Here is a 16,580-nt window from a genome sequence, read left to right on the forward strand (position 1 = left end):
CAAAAATTAAGCAAAGGTTTATTAATTTGTCTGTGACACCGAATTTTGGTCCTTGAAACCACCACAGCCAATGAGACAGCATTGAGCCCGGGATCGCCGCCGGGTGAACCTGTATCTGACCTCCCGAGTGTCAGAGTCTCCCCCGTTCACGCACGCTGCTTCTTGCAACGAGGTTTTATGCAGTTTATTCTGCCCGAGGCAAAGATGACCAAATTTCCTTTGTATCTCTTCACGTGCATTGCTGTTTTTTTCCATGTGCAGAGCTGGACAAAGGCCGAGTCCAGGTGTGCCATCAGCGTCAATCAGTTCAGGGGATGCCGTGTATTCAGCTGCATCAGTTTGGCACCGCTGACTATCTCGATAGATGCGACTGGCAAGGTGATAATCACTCTTAGGTGGCTCCCCATGACTCAAGAAACCGGTGATCATCGCCATGGAAGCTTCTCTTCTTATGTTAAGGTGTTGATTGTTATCTTAACTTGTGTCCAGGAGCTAGTTGAATCTAAATAGAGAGCTGCTCCCAGCCAGGAGGTCAAAGACATGATTTTGGGTTTCACAATATTTTATACCATTCATTAACAGCATGAATTTTTCATACCATATATTACACCAATACTACTGATGGCACATGCCTTGGCTTGTCTGGCCCCTGCAGCTGAACCAAATAGCAGCAACTGTGGTGTTCCACCCCAGAGACACTTTTGGCCAGCTGGATGTTGCAGCTGGGAGCGTGGGGACAAGTCCAGACATGCCGGGACTCCGGTGCCAGTGGGATGGAGCTTCCTCCCGTGGAGGGTCTGCTCCTCAGGCTTCCCTCTGCCAGAGAAGCTTTAAGGCGGTAGTGAAGGAAAGGAGTTGGTTCTGATGGAGGGTTTTAATCCAGAGCTTTATTCTGGCCCAAAGGCCACTGAATCCAGCAACTGCTCCAATGGAACTCCTGGACCGTATGATTATTCGCCCTTTTACCCGAAGGAGGGGAGGAGGGAAGGAACGAGGCAATGTTTTTGTGGCCCAGTGGTCACAACCTGCAGGCAAACATCTCGCTTTGGTCAGCTTGCCGCCCCCACACACTTCCCCCGGTTTGGGGGGTTCAGTCCCATTCCTTAGAAGGAGGAGAGGGGCCTTTTCACATAGGGGTTTCATGTCTCAGTCCTCGATGGAGAGGCTTCTTACATCTCAGTCTGTCTGTCATGGTAAAACATAAAACAGGTGAGGGTCTTCTGTGGGAGACCACCCGAAACTCAGGAGAAGTCCAGCCAGGCTGAGAGGTGGGAGAGCTTCCAAGGCTATTGTTGCAGAAAGGGCACAGTGCCCCCTTCTTTGGGCTCAGTGCAGCATACAGCAAACAACACCTGTGAAAACAACAACTTAGCACGGTGCTCTCAGGTCTCAGGGCCTTTGTCGTGTGACTTACTCCTACAGAGCTAGACAGGGGTGGTCTTCTCTTTAGTGCTCCCCAAATGACGATCGTGAGGCAGATAAGGGAAAATTCACACAGACTCTCACACCTAGAAGCAAGTCACAGAAGACAAGAAATCTCTGGAGGCAGCCAAACACATGGCCAGGATCCTGAGAGACCTGGAGAGGCACCGTGGTGTGTGCATTTCCCTCAGCCTTGTCCTGCAGCTCAGCAGCCAGGAGCTTTGGCTGCACATCTGGAAATGCCGTGCTCGGCACAGTGGGAAGGGATCCATGGCAGCCTCACTACCCCACTGCTGCTTCCACGCCCTGCAGGGCTGTTTGCCAGCCTGGCCTGGCTGCAGCTTCTCCCCAGCCTCTGCAGGAAGGCATTTGGCATTAGCTGACAGGGAGATCAACCTGCACCATGGGCCTGAAATCCCCTGTGATTTCCCTGTCGCCAGGCAAATCAGAACGGGCAGCTGTTTGGAGAACAGAGGGCCCTGGCCTACCCAAAAATTTGACAGGGATTTCCTGCTTTTTAACTGTGTCTTTGACAAGCATTGGCTCCTGAAGATGCCATGTGGCCAGTGGGGAACAGCCCCACCTGATCCAGTTATACCTCATCTTTTCTCCAGAAGCAGAGGTAGAGGCTTGGCAGAAGGAAGCACTTCCCAGCAGAAGCAGTGGCTCATGGACAGCCTCTGCTGCAGGAAGGGAGGCGATGCCAGGTACAGTCACAGGAGGTAATTGCTGTGCCTCTGGGCCTGAGCCCTGCTGATGCTTGAGCTGCCTTCTTGGCTGCTTGGCACTGCGGGCACAGCCCAGACAAGACTCTCAGTTCCGGAAACCCTGCCCTGCTCTTGTCTAGAGCCCTGAGTGATTCCACAAGATCACTGTCAGTAGGAGGAAGTAGCATTTAGCTGTCCATTCTTCTTCTGTGTGCAATGGTAGTGTGTCCTTCCGTGTGCTCTGTGCAGCCATGGAGAAGATCAGGGAGGGGAGGGGATGGGCCCAGGGCTGTGCCCGGGGCTGAGCCTTGCCTGCAGCCTGAGGATCTCCTACAGTGCCAGAGAAGCTGTTCTGTCCTCCCTTTCTTTGCAGCTGAACCTGTTGGTGAAGGTGATCTGGCTTCCCAACCCACGTTCAGGATTGAGCCTCTGGGACATGGCGAGGGTAGGTCAAGGCCTTTCCCCTGGGAGAGCTGCCAGCTCAAAGCCCAAAGCTCAGCCAGGGGGGCATCGCTGCAGATGCCAGGACAGAGCCATGCACGTGTGTGCCCTCGCTCTGCACAATCCCTTCACACCTTCTGCTCAGGCCTGGCAGCTATTTAGAGGAAGGTAGGCCCTGGCCCAGCCCCAAAAGGCCAGATGTTTTTTGAATCTTATCCCCATTTTTGATAGGCATGATGTCCAGAGGATGCCACCAAAAGAAATCTGGAATTGTTCCATCTGATCCAGCTGAACTTTTTTCCTTTTTCAAGTGATGGAGCAAAAGGCAGGACAGAAGGAGGTGTTTCCACAAGGAAGTAGAGGCCAATTGGCAGCCTCTGCTGCAGGAAAGGAGGAGATGCCAGACATGGGCACAGGCACAGGAGGTAATTGCTCTGCCATGGTCAGCCCTTGGAGGGGCTGTGTGGTGGCAGCTCTTTCCACCAGAGCCTACCCTTGAATGGCCCAGCACCAGCCAATGCTGGAGGCACCTCTGGAGCCTTGGAGGCCTCTGGAGCCTTGGAGGCCTCTGGAGCTCATTCACAGCCCCAGGGAAAGGGGACCTGTGCACCAATGTCCCTCCCGCTGCAGCTGCTCTGCAGCTGGCCCTAAGTGCCCAGAGGCCCAAGGCACAGGAGCAGCCCCGAGCGGGAGCCCTGCCGCGAGCCCAGGGCCAGAGCCAGCCTTGGCTCCCGACTGGGCAGGGGCTGCACTGGGTCCTGACAGGGCCTGACTCTGTGCCCTGGGGCTGGGGGAGCTGTCACAGGGCAGGGAGGGCCAGGGCGGCAGTGGCTGCTCAGGGATGGCTTTAGCCCGTGTCCCTCCAAGCAGCCGCTGCCCAAGCAGCTGCGCTGGCCCCGGGCTCTCCTCCCGGCCTGCTGGGCTTTGTTGGGTGGCACAGCCTGTGCCAAGGGGCGGCAAGGTGCCTGCAGGCCCCAGCTCTGGGGGAAACGGAAAATGTCCTGCCTGCAGTCACAGTGCTGCCAGCTCAGCAGCGCAGCACAGCACGGGCTCACGCTCCCCATTGCTCCCACATGTGCAGCCGGCCACACCACCTATCCCAGATAGGCCCTGCAAGGGGTTTCGGTAAGGGAACAGGCTGCTGGATAGGATTAATAGTAGGCCTGCTTTTTTTGGAGCTTATTTTCATCTTATGCTGTGTCCCAATTTGGACTTACTGGAAGAGAAAAGGGTGAGTGTTTTGTTCACCTTTCCCTCAAACAGCTTCTTTTGAAAGTCTAATGTAGACAGGAAACATTCCCAGAGATGCTGCAGTGGAGTTGTGGCCAGTCCATGATTGTCCATCTAACTCTTCTGAGGGTTCTACTGCTGCCCAGTGCTTTCACTGGCCTCCTAATTGCAGGGCCTTGTCCTGGGAGACCCGCTGGGGCTGCAGCCAGTGCTGGCTCCCACTGAGGCTGCCTGGCCAAAAGCAGCCCCATGGGCACAGGGCAGAGGCAGAGCAAGGTGGGGAGGTGAAAGCGCAGGGACGAGATTGCCCTTGAAAGGCGGAGGCGCTCTGGGGCCCGCTCCTGGCCAGGGAGCCTGCCCAGAGCCGTGCCCTGCTTGCCGGGGCCTTGAGGGGCAGCTGTGCAGCTGGGCCAAGCTGTGCCAGCAGCTCCAGCCGTGCTGGGGAGCCTTGCCAGCTCTGGGCCCTGCTGTGCAGGAGGCTCCCTGTGTGCCACCGGCAGCTGGGGCCTCAGCCACCTCCTCTCTCCACAGGTGCTTCTGTGCATCTTCAGAACAGAGGCCTAGCAACTCGGTCAAAGAGAACTTGGCCTGTTATCCCTGGTCTCCACTTATGCCCTTATCTGCCCTGCCTCGGCTGCAGCACCATCACGAGGCCTTCCCAAATTACTCTCCTCCAAAACGAGACCCTATACCTCAGGGCCCCCTTGTCCTGTTCCCCAGCCAGGATTGAAGGTGGGCAGCTCGTGTCTGCCATGGCCGGGCTTGGCCCACATTTTATATTTCAATAAAGAAATGGAGATGTCACAGCTCTGTCCAGGTGATAGCAGTAGGAAAGCCCACGCGGCACCAGCAAAAGCTGAGCTCCATGGCCAGGAGCAGACATTGATGCCCACGGTGTGGGCAAGCAGGAGCCAGGCAGGGGCTGCTGTCACCAGCAGCGGGGCCTCGAGGGCTGGGGGAGCCCATGCTGAGCGTCCCTGGGCTGAGGGCACATTGCCTTCCCTGGCATCAGCTGGGCCTGGAGCTCCTCCAGTGGCATGCCCAGGGAAAGAGGGAAGCCATCGGGAGGTGCTTGCCTTGAGAACAATGGAAAGAGGCTGGACTCTGAAGGAAGTTCTTCATAGCCTGAGGGATGAACTCAGAGCCTGAGAGACACTGGGCCTTTGGCAGCCTGGGATCTCTTATCAGCAGAGAGGGGATTTTCCCCCCAGGCCTAATCTGTTCACCCAGGGACACATGGTGAACACACACACACAGAAGATGGCTCAGCACTGGTGCTGCTCCCTGAGTGTTATGTTTGGGTCCCTCTAAAGGCATGCAGGGGCTTTGGGTCACCTCTGTGCTGTGCAGGGGACTGGGGACACCAAGAAGTTGTGCAGGGGGTTTAATGTATGTCCCAAGTTGTGCAGGGGCATCTGTAAAATTGAGCAGAGGTCATATCTATTTCTTTGAGGACATACGGGGATTTTAGGGTGGCGGAGGACACCCATAAGATGTGCACAGGGTTTGGGTGTACCCTAAAGTGTGAGCTACCCTGAAGGCCTGTGTTGCATTATTTTTGTCAGCTTTGGCATCAAGTTCTTCACTTTTTAAATATGGGCCAAATGGCCACACAGCGCAGAGGAGGGACTCGGTGTTAGCATGGCAGGGTTGCTGCTGCCTGCAATAGTGGGAATCACCAACATGAGTGGAATATTAGATGTGACATTGCTATTATAGGTAGAACCACAAAAAGTCTCACTTGTGCAATATCGTGTATCTCAGTTGTGAAAAAATCCGAGCTTGCAATACGTACTGGGCGGGACATCCACTCCTTGCTGGAAGGGCACCGCTGGAGATCCATTCCAATGAAATCCTGCCCCAGCCATGAGGTCACAGCAGGCTCTGAGGTCACAGAGGTGCCAGAGCCCCGTGGTTGCACAGCAGCACAAGGAGCGAGCAGTCAGTGCTTGAGCACAACTGTTGCGGCAGCAGCAGCGGCGGTGGCAGCAGTGGTGCTGACATTGGGACAGCGGTGTCAGGACAGCGGTGGCAGCAAGAGCTGCGTGACTGGCAGAGGGCAAGGCAGCATGGCCCTTGCTCTGCGCCTCTTCCTCCTGCTCCTCCTGGCCGTGGCCCTGCCTGCCAGGGCTGCCCAGGCTGCTCCGCTGCAAGCGTGGCGAGCAGGTGAGCCGGCAGCCTGGCTCCCCTTTCCCGGGACAGCGCTCCCTGCTCCCCGGGAAGCGCTGGGGATGGTTTTCCCCAGGCCTTTGGGAGGGTTTCCTCTGGGGGAGGGAGAGAGCCCCCACAAGCCCCTCGGCTGGCCCAGTTTCCTTTCCAGGGATGTGTCACAGGGTCTGCAAAGAGGGTGGAGAGTGACCAGGAGCCAGCCCAGAGCTCCCCAGGCCCGTGTGCAGCTCTGGCCTTGTCCATTGACATCTGGCCCACACGGACTTTCCCGACCCCCTTGCAGTGCCCAGGTCCCAAAGGCAGAGGGGGGATCCCAGGACACCATGGAAATGGTTTTGGGTGTTTGCTTCCCTCTAGATGAGCTTTCTAGGAAGGTTTCTCCCTCTCTGCTGCTTGGCACTCCTGGCACGCAGCATTACCTGACCCCCTTCCAGTGCTGGCTTCCCTATAGAGGGGGAATCCCAGCACAGCATGGAATGGTTCCCATCTGTGCTCCTTTCTAGACTGGGATCCTGAGTTGCGTGGATTGGAAATGCTGGTAAAGCAATACTTAAGGATGCTGGAGCTTGGTGAAGGTAGGCTACCAGCAACCCTTCCCTAAAAGAGTAATCATTGTCCAAGTGAATACCTCGTTCAGAGTAATATTCCTGTGTCATTCCCCTCAAGATCCGCTGAAGTTTGATAAATTGTGGGAATCCTGGCTTCCAAATTTCTGCTCCTGTGTCCAACAGTGATCCCACAGGATCTCAGTCATAGAGAAAAAGGATCATTTATCTGTCCATCTCCCTCCCATGTGCAATGCCAGTGTGTCCTTCTGTGTGCTCTGTGCAGCCACAGAGAAGAGCAGAGAGGGAAGGGGCCGGGCCCAGGGCTGTTCCCCTGGGCTGAGCCTTTCTCAGCTCCTTTGGCGGCCCCAGGGAGCCTGAGCTGCTCCTGCTGCCACTGCCAAGCCCTGGCCCTGCCTGGGGCTGGGTTTGGAGCTGCAGCAGCTCCAGGGAGTCCTTTCTGCACCGACTGCCCCGCAAGGGGCTCCTTCCATCCCAGTGTGGGGCCACTGCAGGCACGAGGTGCCCCTGGCCCTGCTCCTGAGGGGAAGGCAGAGCTGAGGGAATGCCTTGGTGGGCACCAATCACCCAGGTGCCCTCCAAGGCACTCTGGCAGGAAGTAGAAATGGAACAACTTTCTCTTAAGGTCCTCCGAGTTCGATGAACCAAGCTACAGGAGACAAGAAATCCCTGGAGGCAGCCAAACTTCTGGACAAGATGCTGAGTGACCTGGAGAGGCCCCATGGTGGGTGCATTTCCCTCAGCCTTGTCCTGGGGCTCAGCAGCCGGGGGCTTTGGCTGCACATCTGGACACGCCATGCCCGGCACAGCGGGAAGGGATCCATGGCAGCCTCGCTGCCCCGCTGCTGCTTCCACGCCCTGCAGGGCTGTTTGCCAGCCTGGCCTGGCTGCAGCTTCTCCCCAGCCTCTGCAGGAAGGCATTTGGCATCTGCTGACAGAGAGCCCAAACTGCACCATGGGTCATACATGCCCTGAGATCCCCTGCAATCGCCTGGACCATGGGGAGATCAGGAATGACAGCAGTTTTGAGAAGGGCAAATCCTGGCCAATCCCAAAAGTTTTTCTGATTTCCTGATCCTTATCCATCAGTTTGACCAGTAATGCCTCCTGAAGATGCCACCTCCCAGAAAGGGGAACATCTCCATCTAATTTAGCTGTCTCTTTTTCTTTCTCCAGAGATGAACCAAAAGGCTGTGCCAAAAACAGCATTTCCTGCAGGAAGCAGGGGCTCATTGGCAGCCTCTGCTGCAGGAAGGGAGGTGATGCCCAGCACAGTCACAGGAGGTAATTGCTGTGCCTCTGGGCCTGAGCCCTGCTGAGGCTTGAGCTGCCATCTTGGCTGTGCGTCAGTGCCTGCCCTCCAGGGATGTCAGAGAGGCCCTGCAAAGAGAGTGGAGAGTGACCAGGAGCCAGCCCAGAGCTCCCCAGGCCCTTGTGCAGCTTTGGCCTTGTGCATTCACATCTGGCTCCCACAGCCTTACCCGATCCCCTTGCAGTGCACAGTTCCCATAGGCAGAGGGGGATGCCAGCACACCATGGAAATGGGTCTGGTCTGTGCTCCCTTCCAGATGAGAGTGGTGGAATGGCTTTGCCAGCAGCTGGGATGGAAGATGGTTTGGAGCACTTGGGAGCTTCTGCAGGTATGTTCTCAGAGAATAATCACTGGCAACCTGGCAGGAACTGTGTGACAGAAGCTTCTGTGGCTCTTGAGTTACAGGTGTGTCTGCAGGGAGGATCCTCCCAGGTCCTTTGGTGGATGTTGCACACAAGCCCAGCTCCCATACCAGGGGTGAGTAGTGTGTCCCTGCTGACCCCACAGGGTGAGCCGTGCATCTGTGGGATCTATTCCTGGTGAAATGGAAATACTTTCTCTTAAGGTCGTCTGAGAGGCAGGAAAAAACCTACAAAACAGATTGTGCCCCTGGAGAAATCCAAACAACTGGACCAAATCTTGATTGACCTGGAGAGGCACCATGGTGGGTGCATTTCCCTCAGCCTTGTCCTGGGGCTCAGCAGCCGGGGGCCTTGGCTGCACATCTGGACACGCCGTGCCCAGCACAGTGGGAAGGGATCCATGGCAGCCTCTCTGCCCCGCTGCTGCTTCCACGCCCTGCAGGGCTGTTTGCCAGCCTGGCCTGGCTGCAGCTTCTCCCCAGCCTCTGCACGAAGGCATTTGGCATCAACTAAGTGAGATCCCAAACTGCACCATCGGCCTGGGACTTCCCATTCTGTGGCCAGATCCGGAGGGGCAGATATTTGGAGGAGGGAGGGCCCTGTGGCAGCCCCAAGAGCCTTGGCCTTTCCCTGATCCTTATCCATGTCTTTCACAAGTGATACTCCTTGAAGATGCCACCTCCCCAGTGGGCAATGGCCCCACGTGATCTGGCTGTCCCTTTTCCTTTCTCCAGAGATGGACCAAAAGACTTTCCGGAAGGCAGCACATCCTGGAGGACGCAATGTACCCGTGCTAGCCACTGATACAGGAAGTGAGGAGATGCCAGACAGTGCCACAGAAGGTGATTGCTGTGCCAGGCTCAGCCAGTCTGAGCAGTCCTGCTGGGGTCCCTCCATGTGGGACATCTCCTGAAACCTGGGAGAGACTGCACGGGGTGCCCATGGTGGGGAAAGGGCAGAGGGGGAGGACAAGGCTCCATTGTGTGTTTAGAGGGCCTGACTCTGTGCCCTGGGGCAGGGGGAGCTGTCACGGGGCAGGGAGGGCCAGGGCTGGCAGTGGCTGCTCAGGGATGGCTTTGGCCCGTGTCCCTCCAAGCAGCCACTGCCCAAGCAGCTGCGCTGCCCCCGGGCTCTCCTCCCGGCCTGCTGGGCTTTGTTGGGTGGCACAGCCTGTGCCAAGGGGCGGCAAGGTGCCCGCAGGCCCCAGCTCTGGGGGAAACGGAGAACGTCCTGCCCGCATCCACCGTGCTGCCAGCTCAGCAGCGCAGCACAGCACGGGCTCACGCTCCCCATTGCTCCCACAGACGTTGTCACTGAAGCAGGAATATATGGCCCGGATCCAGTGCGCCTCCCAAGAATTGTCTGCCCCCAGGATGTTCGCAGGAAATGCATGATAGGCACAGTGGTGATCGTGTTCACTGTGCCACTTCTGCTGCTAATCTGCTATCTTGGCATTTGCAAGCTGTATGAGATCAGACGGTCAGTTGCTGATTTTTCTCCACAGTTTTCTTATAACTGTGCTCCATAGCATTGGTAGCCTGACTCATAGTCGTGCTGCTGTGGAGCTGTGGCCAGTCCATGGTTGTCCAAAGAACTCTGCTGAGGGTTCTGCTGCTGCCCAGAGCTTTCCTTGGCCTCCTAATTGCTGGGCCTTGTCCTGAGGGGCCCGCTGGGGCTGCAGCCAGTGCTGGCTCCCACTGAGGCTGCCTGGCCAAGAGCAGCCCCAGGGGCACAGGGCAGAGGCACAGCAAGTTCTCAGCACTGTTTGGGCAGCACAGTTCAAGACAGGGCAATGCTTATTTTGTAGCTCATGTAAAGTTTAATGGCAACGGTGTTGCAGCACAAGCAAATATGCTCCAGTTCAGTGTTAAAACCAATCCAACCTGATGAAGGATTGGATTTGGCCGTGAAACATTGCTCTTTGTGTGAGCCCTGTCCTGGATTGATTCCCAATCAGTCTTGGAGCCAATTCTGGGTGAAGGCTCATCCCAGCCCTGAGCCTTGGTAGTTCTGGCCTCAAAGGGACAGCTGAGGCTGCACTGCACATGACTGGGAATCAGGGCTCTATTATCAAAGGGCTTTGAGAAGTTTAAATTCCTATGTTTTTTCTACATGTTTTTCTTTATGAAATTCATTCATTTTTTCTAAACTTAGTTTTGAAAATAACTTCTTTTCCAGTGCCTATTCCAGTTTTTTGATATAGTGAATGATGGCCTAATTATCCCATGGCTGAATTAAAAGACTGTAAGTACTATAAAATGGAATGATTTTTACGGTCTTATGTCTTTCACAGACTCATGAAACTTTTGTTGGTTTGATGTGACAAGCAGAAGAGTTTTTCTCTGCTTTGAATTCAAACAAGTGGCAGAGCTGGAACCTGTTGAGAAGAGTCTCTTCACTTCATAGCTAAAGCAAACTGCCAGGGTTCTTTATTGAGCAATATAAAATCTATATTTTATGTATATACTCCTGTCAAGTGACTGATAGAAATGAGGGATTTGGACTCTGTGGGAAGTACTGACCAGCTGTGCATTGACTCTCCAAAGCTCAGTCTGTAATAATCAATCTTTTTCAGAAGAGAATGTTAAGTTTCTTCCTGGCACTCACTCTTGCATTCGTACTCAAAAACACTTCTTGAAAGAAATTTACAACGGCTCTTTATGCTCCCTTAGATGACTTTTCTCTCTTACTCCAGAGATGCCGATGAAAACCGGGATGATTCAATGAAAAAAGCTGCAAAGCAGATCCTGGAGAAGAGGGCATACATCTGCTGCCACCCTCTGGACAGGACCTTCTGATCCCTCCCTGACAGCAGGCACTCATGACTGTCAGTCAGGGAGGGATTTGCTGCAGTTTCCATAATGGACAGCTTAAAAGCATCTGTTAATTAATGTCTTTAATAAATGTAATTGTATGAAAATACTTCTTTCTAAACTCTACTTCAAAGGATAAGGATAAATAAATAGATTTAATAAAAAGCTGAAATTATTTTGTCAGATAGATAGATGGGTAGATATATAGGAAGATAGGTAGATACTTAGATAGTTAGATAGCTAAACAACTAGGATAGACATAGATAGATAGATAGATAGATAGATAGATAGACAGACAGATAGATAGATAGATAGATCGATAGATAGATAGATAGACAGACAGATGTATATACATGTCTGTTCCTCTTGGAGCTGGATAAAGACAGGGAGAGGATGTTTGGATGGGGAAATGTTTCTTCCCAGGGAAGGGACTATGTGGTTTCTCAGTATCTTCTCACTTCAGTGAGCTCCTCATTCCCTGAGCAAGTCTGAAAGACTTGGGCAATCACAACAGTTCTGTTTTGGAGGCCCCTCCAGCTCTCTTGTCCAGCAGCACCACCAGGACACTGAGTCCCCAGTGTCCAGGGAGCTTCTGCTGTCACCCTGAGGGACACCACTGGTCACTGACGTCCATCGGGCCTCTGAGCCATTGACCACAACCCCCTGGATGTGACCAGCCAGGCAATTGCTCATTCTCCAAACTGTGCCTCCATCAGATCCATAGCTCACCAAAGGAGGGACAAGGATGCTGGGCAGGGCTGATGTGTCCAGGGCATGGCAGAAGTCCAGAGTGGTGGCATCTCTAGCTCTTCCCTTGTGCCCTGGGCTGTAACTTCGCGGCTGGGTCACAGGCAATATGTTCTCTGGCCAGCTCACTGCCTGAGTCCCATGGACAGTCACAAGAGAGGCTGCCCCTGGATCCCTACAGGGACCTTCCCGGCTGGCGGTGCGTACAGGGGCTCGCAGCTCCCTGCAGCCGACACCTGTGGCACGGGTGACACAGCAGCAACCCAGTACGAGCGACTGAGGCGAAGGAACCGAGAGAGATCACTTGTTTGAGTTCTAAGGAAGGTTTATGTCGCCAGAGGAGTCAAGGACAAGTGACAATAACTGAGGGCAAAACACTGATTTTTAAGGAAGGGAGGGAAGAAGGGGAGTGACACAACCTTTTCCCAAGGGGAAGGCATTGGGGAAGGAGTGCAGGGCAAGGGCTATCCTATAGAAACCAACAAGGGGAAGGAGCAAACCTTGAAATCCAATCTTGCTTTGAGGAGGGGATGAACGACAGTGTACACACCAGAAGAAAAGGCTGTGCTTTGTTGGACAGGGGCATTGACATATACTTGGTGAATAAACAAGTCAGGACTGAACCACCAGAGAAACCAGATGGGATACGTGGAATGAAGCATTACAAACATAGAACAAGGAATATTTAAAACTTACTACAGAAGAACAAACTGTAAAATCACAGACTACCACACTGGGGTGTTGCGGTGTGTCTCTACTGTGTTTATAACTGCAATTCAGTTTCAATGGTCAGTTCTAAAATCCACCCCCCCCCCCCGTCTCTTGTATTGTTATAGCATATTTTATCCTTAATGGATTGTTCCTTTGCACCTCTCTTGTTGGTTTTGTCCTGGTTTTCCATCTTCCCAAAGACCTGCCTTTTGTTCCTGAATGTTCCCTGTTCCTTCTCCTAGGAGGAGCAATGTCAATCCCTCCTCATACCTGCCCCTTTCTCCAGAAACTTCCCTGTCATTTTTGTATCCCTTGAGGTCTCATTGGTTTGTTTAAACTCTTCCCCTCCCCTGTAATTCCCAATTGGTTTAAACACTGTATTCCCTGCCTTATGCTTCTCCCCAGGTTTCTCCCACTTGGTTAAAGTTTTGTACTCTCCTCTTGAACCTCCCCTTGTTGAAAAACCCCTTCTAGAGCCTGGACTTGTGTCTTTCTGTGCCTGACCTTCCTGGGCATAAACACCTTTGGGAGTCATACAGAAGACCTCTGCTTGTTCCTTGTCCCTGCCCTTGAAGCATTCCCCCTGTGCCATACAGCAGTTGTGCCCTACAGCCACACCCCAAATTGTGTGGCTTTTTGGGGGCAGCCCGCTCCTGGTGACAGTGCTGGGAGCAGCCCAGGCTGAAGAACTCGGGCACCACATCACTGAGGCAGCCACTCCATCCTGGAAGGGCTCTGCTTGGTCAGGCAGCACAGACCCACCTTGTGCTCCTCAAGGTTTCCTTTGGCATATCCAAGCATTGAAGAAGTTGGGTGGTTTTTCCCCCTGTTTTATTGGCTGTGTCCTTTGAGAACCACAAGAGGAAGCAGTGCCTCAAATTGCACATGAAGAGCAAATGGTGAAGTAAAGGCTTCACCTTTCCTATGAAGCCAAAGGACTGTGTTAGCCATGGCCTCCCCAAAGTGCCAAATTTCCAGCTGGGAAGCTCCTGACAGGAGGGAATGTGGCACTTGTCTCCAGCCAGAGATCACTCACTCCTCAGCATGCTGGGCTCTGGCTGACAGTGCCTGAGGAGCTCAGAAATCCTTGGATGTGATCTCCTGTGCCAGTGCCCAGAACACAGAGCACTGAGCTCAACTTGGGGGGGAGCAAGTCCAGCCGTTGGACACAACTGCCAGGCAGGAGGAGCTCCCTCCCAGAGAAGGAAAATTCCAGCCATGAGCAATCTGGTATTGCTGGAAGAGAAAATCGTGTTTTGTAATTCTCGACCTCAAACAGCTTCCTTTAAATGCTTCTCATAGGAAGGGAAGATTCCCAGTGAGGCTGCAGTGTAGGTGTGGCCAGTCCATGGTTATCCAAAGAACTCTGCTGAGGGTTCTGCTGCTGCCCAGTGCTTTCATTGGCCTCCAGATTGCTGGGCCTTGTCCTGGGGGGCCCGCTGGGGCTGCAGCCAGTGCTGGCTCCCACTGAGGCTGCCTGGCCAAGAGCAGCCCCAGGGGCACAGGGCAGAGGCAGAGCAAGGTGGGGAGGAGAAAGAGCAGGGACGAGATTGCCCTTGAAAGGCAGAGGCGCTCTGGGGCCCGCTCCTGGCCAGGGAGCCTGCCCAGAGCCGTGCCCTGCTCGCCGGGGCCTTGAGGGGCAGCTGTGCAGCTGGGCCAAGCTGTGCCAGCAGCTCCAGCCGTGCTGGGGAGCCTTGCCAGCTCTGGGCCCTGCTGTGCAGGAGGCTCCCTGTGTGCCACTGGCAGCTGGGGCCTCAGCCACCTCCTCTCTCCACAGTTCCACCTCTTGATAGCAGCTGAAGGAGAGTGGCAGGATCTCACATCCAGATAACGTGAGCAGTTCCTCCAGTAGTGCTGAGGACCTGGGCAGACCCATCATAAGCCCTCACAGGACAACCCCAGAAGAGCTGCCATCTATGAGGAAACTGCCTGTGGAAGTCCCAGTGCCACCTCCTCTCCCTGCGGGAATCCCTGAGCCTTCTCCTCTCCCTGCGGGAATCCCTGAGCCTCCTCCACTCCCCACAGGGATCACCAATATGCCTCCACCCCCTCCCAGTCCATCCTAACAACTGCCACGACCCCAAAACAACTTCAGCACCTTCCATACCCAGCTGAGTCCACCACGTCCCCCTCCTCCCAAAACCATCTAACCTGACTGCCAAATGACACTCAAAGTGCTTCTGTCCCCCAACCCCCGTCTCCATTCCAGAGCTTTGCCCAGCTCTTCAGCTACAATAAAGAGATGGAGCTGTAACCTCAGTGTCCAGGTGGAAGCTGCAGCAAAGCCCACCCAGCAGCAGCACAGGCTGAGCTCCATGGCCAGGAGCAGCCGTGGATGCCCACGGTGTGGGCAGGCAGGAGCCAGGCAGGGGCTGCTGTGACCAGCGGCGGGGCCCCCAGGGCTGGGGGAGCCCATGCTGAGCGTCCCTGGGCTGAGGGAACATTGCCTTCCCTGGCATCATCTGGGCCTGGATCATCTCCAGGGACACAGCCTGACCAGCAATGTCAGCAGGCACAACAAAGGTTTTGCTTGAGCAGCGGCCTTTATTGAAGCACAATATTTACAACCAAGCCAGTCTATTGCTTCACTTGAGGGTCCACTCTGGGGGTACAGCTGAGGCGATGAGGTCACAGCAGGCTTTGAGGTCACAGCAGGCTGAGGTCACAGCAGGCTCTGAGGTCACAGAGGTGCCAGAGCCCCGTGGTTGCACAGCAGCACAAGGAGCGAGCAGTCAGTGCTTGAGCACAACTGTTGTGGCAGCAGCAGCGGCGGTGGCAGCAGTGGTGCTGACATTGGGACAGCGGTGTCAGGACAGCGGTGGCAGCAAGAGCTGCGGGACTGGCAGAGGGCAAGACAGCATGGCCCTTGCTCTGCGCCTCTTCCTCCTGCTCCTCCTGGCCGTGGCCCTGCCTGCCAGGGCTGCCCAGGCTGCTCCGCTGCAAGCGCGGCGAGCAGGTGAGCCGGCAGCCTGGCTCCCCTTTCCCGGGACAGCGCTCCCTGCTCCCCGGGAAGCGCTGGGGATGGTTTTCCCCAGGCCTTTGGGAGGGTTTCCTCTGGGGGAGGGAGAGAGCCCCCACAAGCCCCTCGGCTGGCCCAGTTTCCTTTCCAGGGATGTGTCACAGGGTCTGCAAAGAGGGTGGAGAGTGACGAGGAGCCAGCCCAGAGCTCCCCAGGCCCGTGTGCAGCTCTGGCCTTGTCCATTGACATCTGGCCCACACGGACTTTCCCGACCCCCTTGCAGTGCCCAGGTCCCAAAGGCAGAGGGGGGATCCCAGGACACCATGGAAATGGTTTTGGGTGTTTGCTTCCCTCTAGATGAGCTTTCTAGGAAGGTTTCTCCCTCTCTGCTGCTTGGCACTCCTGGCACGCAGCATTACCTGACCCCCTTCCAGTGCTGGCTTCCCTATAGAGGGGGATCCCAGCACAGCATGGAATGGTTCCCATCTGTGCTCCTTTCTAGACTGGGATCCTGAGTTGCGTGGATTGGAAATGCTGGTAAAGCAATACTTAAGGATGCTGGAGCTTGGTGAAGGTAGGCTACCAGCAACCCTTCTCTAAAAGAGTAATCATTGTCCAAGTGAATACCTCGTTCAGAGTAATATTCCTGTGTCATTCCCCTCAAGATCCGCTGAAGTTTGATAAATTGTGGGAATCCTGGCTTCCAAATTTCTGCTCCTGTGTCCAACAGTGATCCCACAGGATCTCAGTCATAGAGGAAAAGGATCATTTATCTGTCCATCTCCCTCCCATGTGCAATGCCAGTGTGTCCTTCTGTGTGCTCTGTGCAGCCACAGAGAAGAGCAGAGAGGGAAGGGGCCGGGCCCAGGGCTGTTCCCCTGGGCTGAGCCTTTCTCAGCTCCTTTGGCGGCCCCAGGGAGCCTGAGCTGCTCCTGCTGCCACTGCCAAGCCCTGGCCCTGCCTGGGGCTGGGTTTGGAGCTGCAGCAGCTCCAGGGAGTCCTTTCTGCCCCGACTGCCCCGCAAGGGGCTCCTTCCATCCCAGTGTGGGGTCACTGCAGGCACGAGGTGCCCCTGGCCCTGCTCCTGAGTGGAAGGCAGAGCTGAGGGAGTGCCTTGGTGGGCACCAATCACCCAGGTGCC

The 16,580-nt window shown here is 55.0% G+C and overlaps 1 protein-coding gene across 1 annotated transcript in view; it reads left to right on the forward strand.

Moving 5' to 3' along the window:
• Positions 1-16,580, forward strand: part of LOC128939636 (uncharacterized) — a 255,626-nt gene that overhangs the window by 215,888 nt on the left and 23,158 nt on the right. The window contains exons 10-11 of the mRNA XM_054280731.1: positions 2,503-2,574; positions 2,882-2,995. Coding sequence (XP_054136706.1) covers positions 2,503-2,574; positions 2,882-2,995 — 186 coding nt within the window. The remainder of the gene's footprint in view (positions 1-2,502; positions 2,575-2,881; positions 2,996-16,580) is intronic.

Source organism: Melozone crissalis, unplaced genomic scaffold (assembly GCF_028551555.1).
Source record: "Melozone crissalis strain CALT ecotype California unplaced genomic scaffold, PUWL_Pcris_2 ptg000029l_1, whole genome shotgun sequence".
Lineage (NCBI taxonomy): Eukaryota > Metazoa > Chordata > Aves > Passeriformes > Passerellidae > Melozone > Melozone crissalis.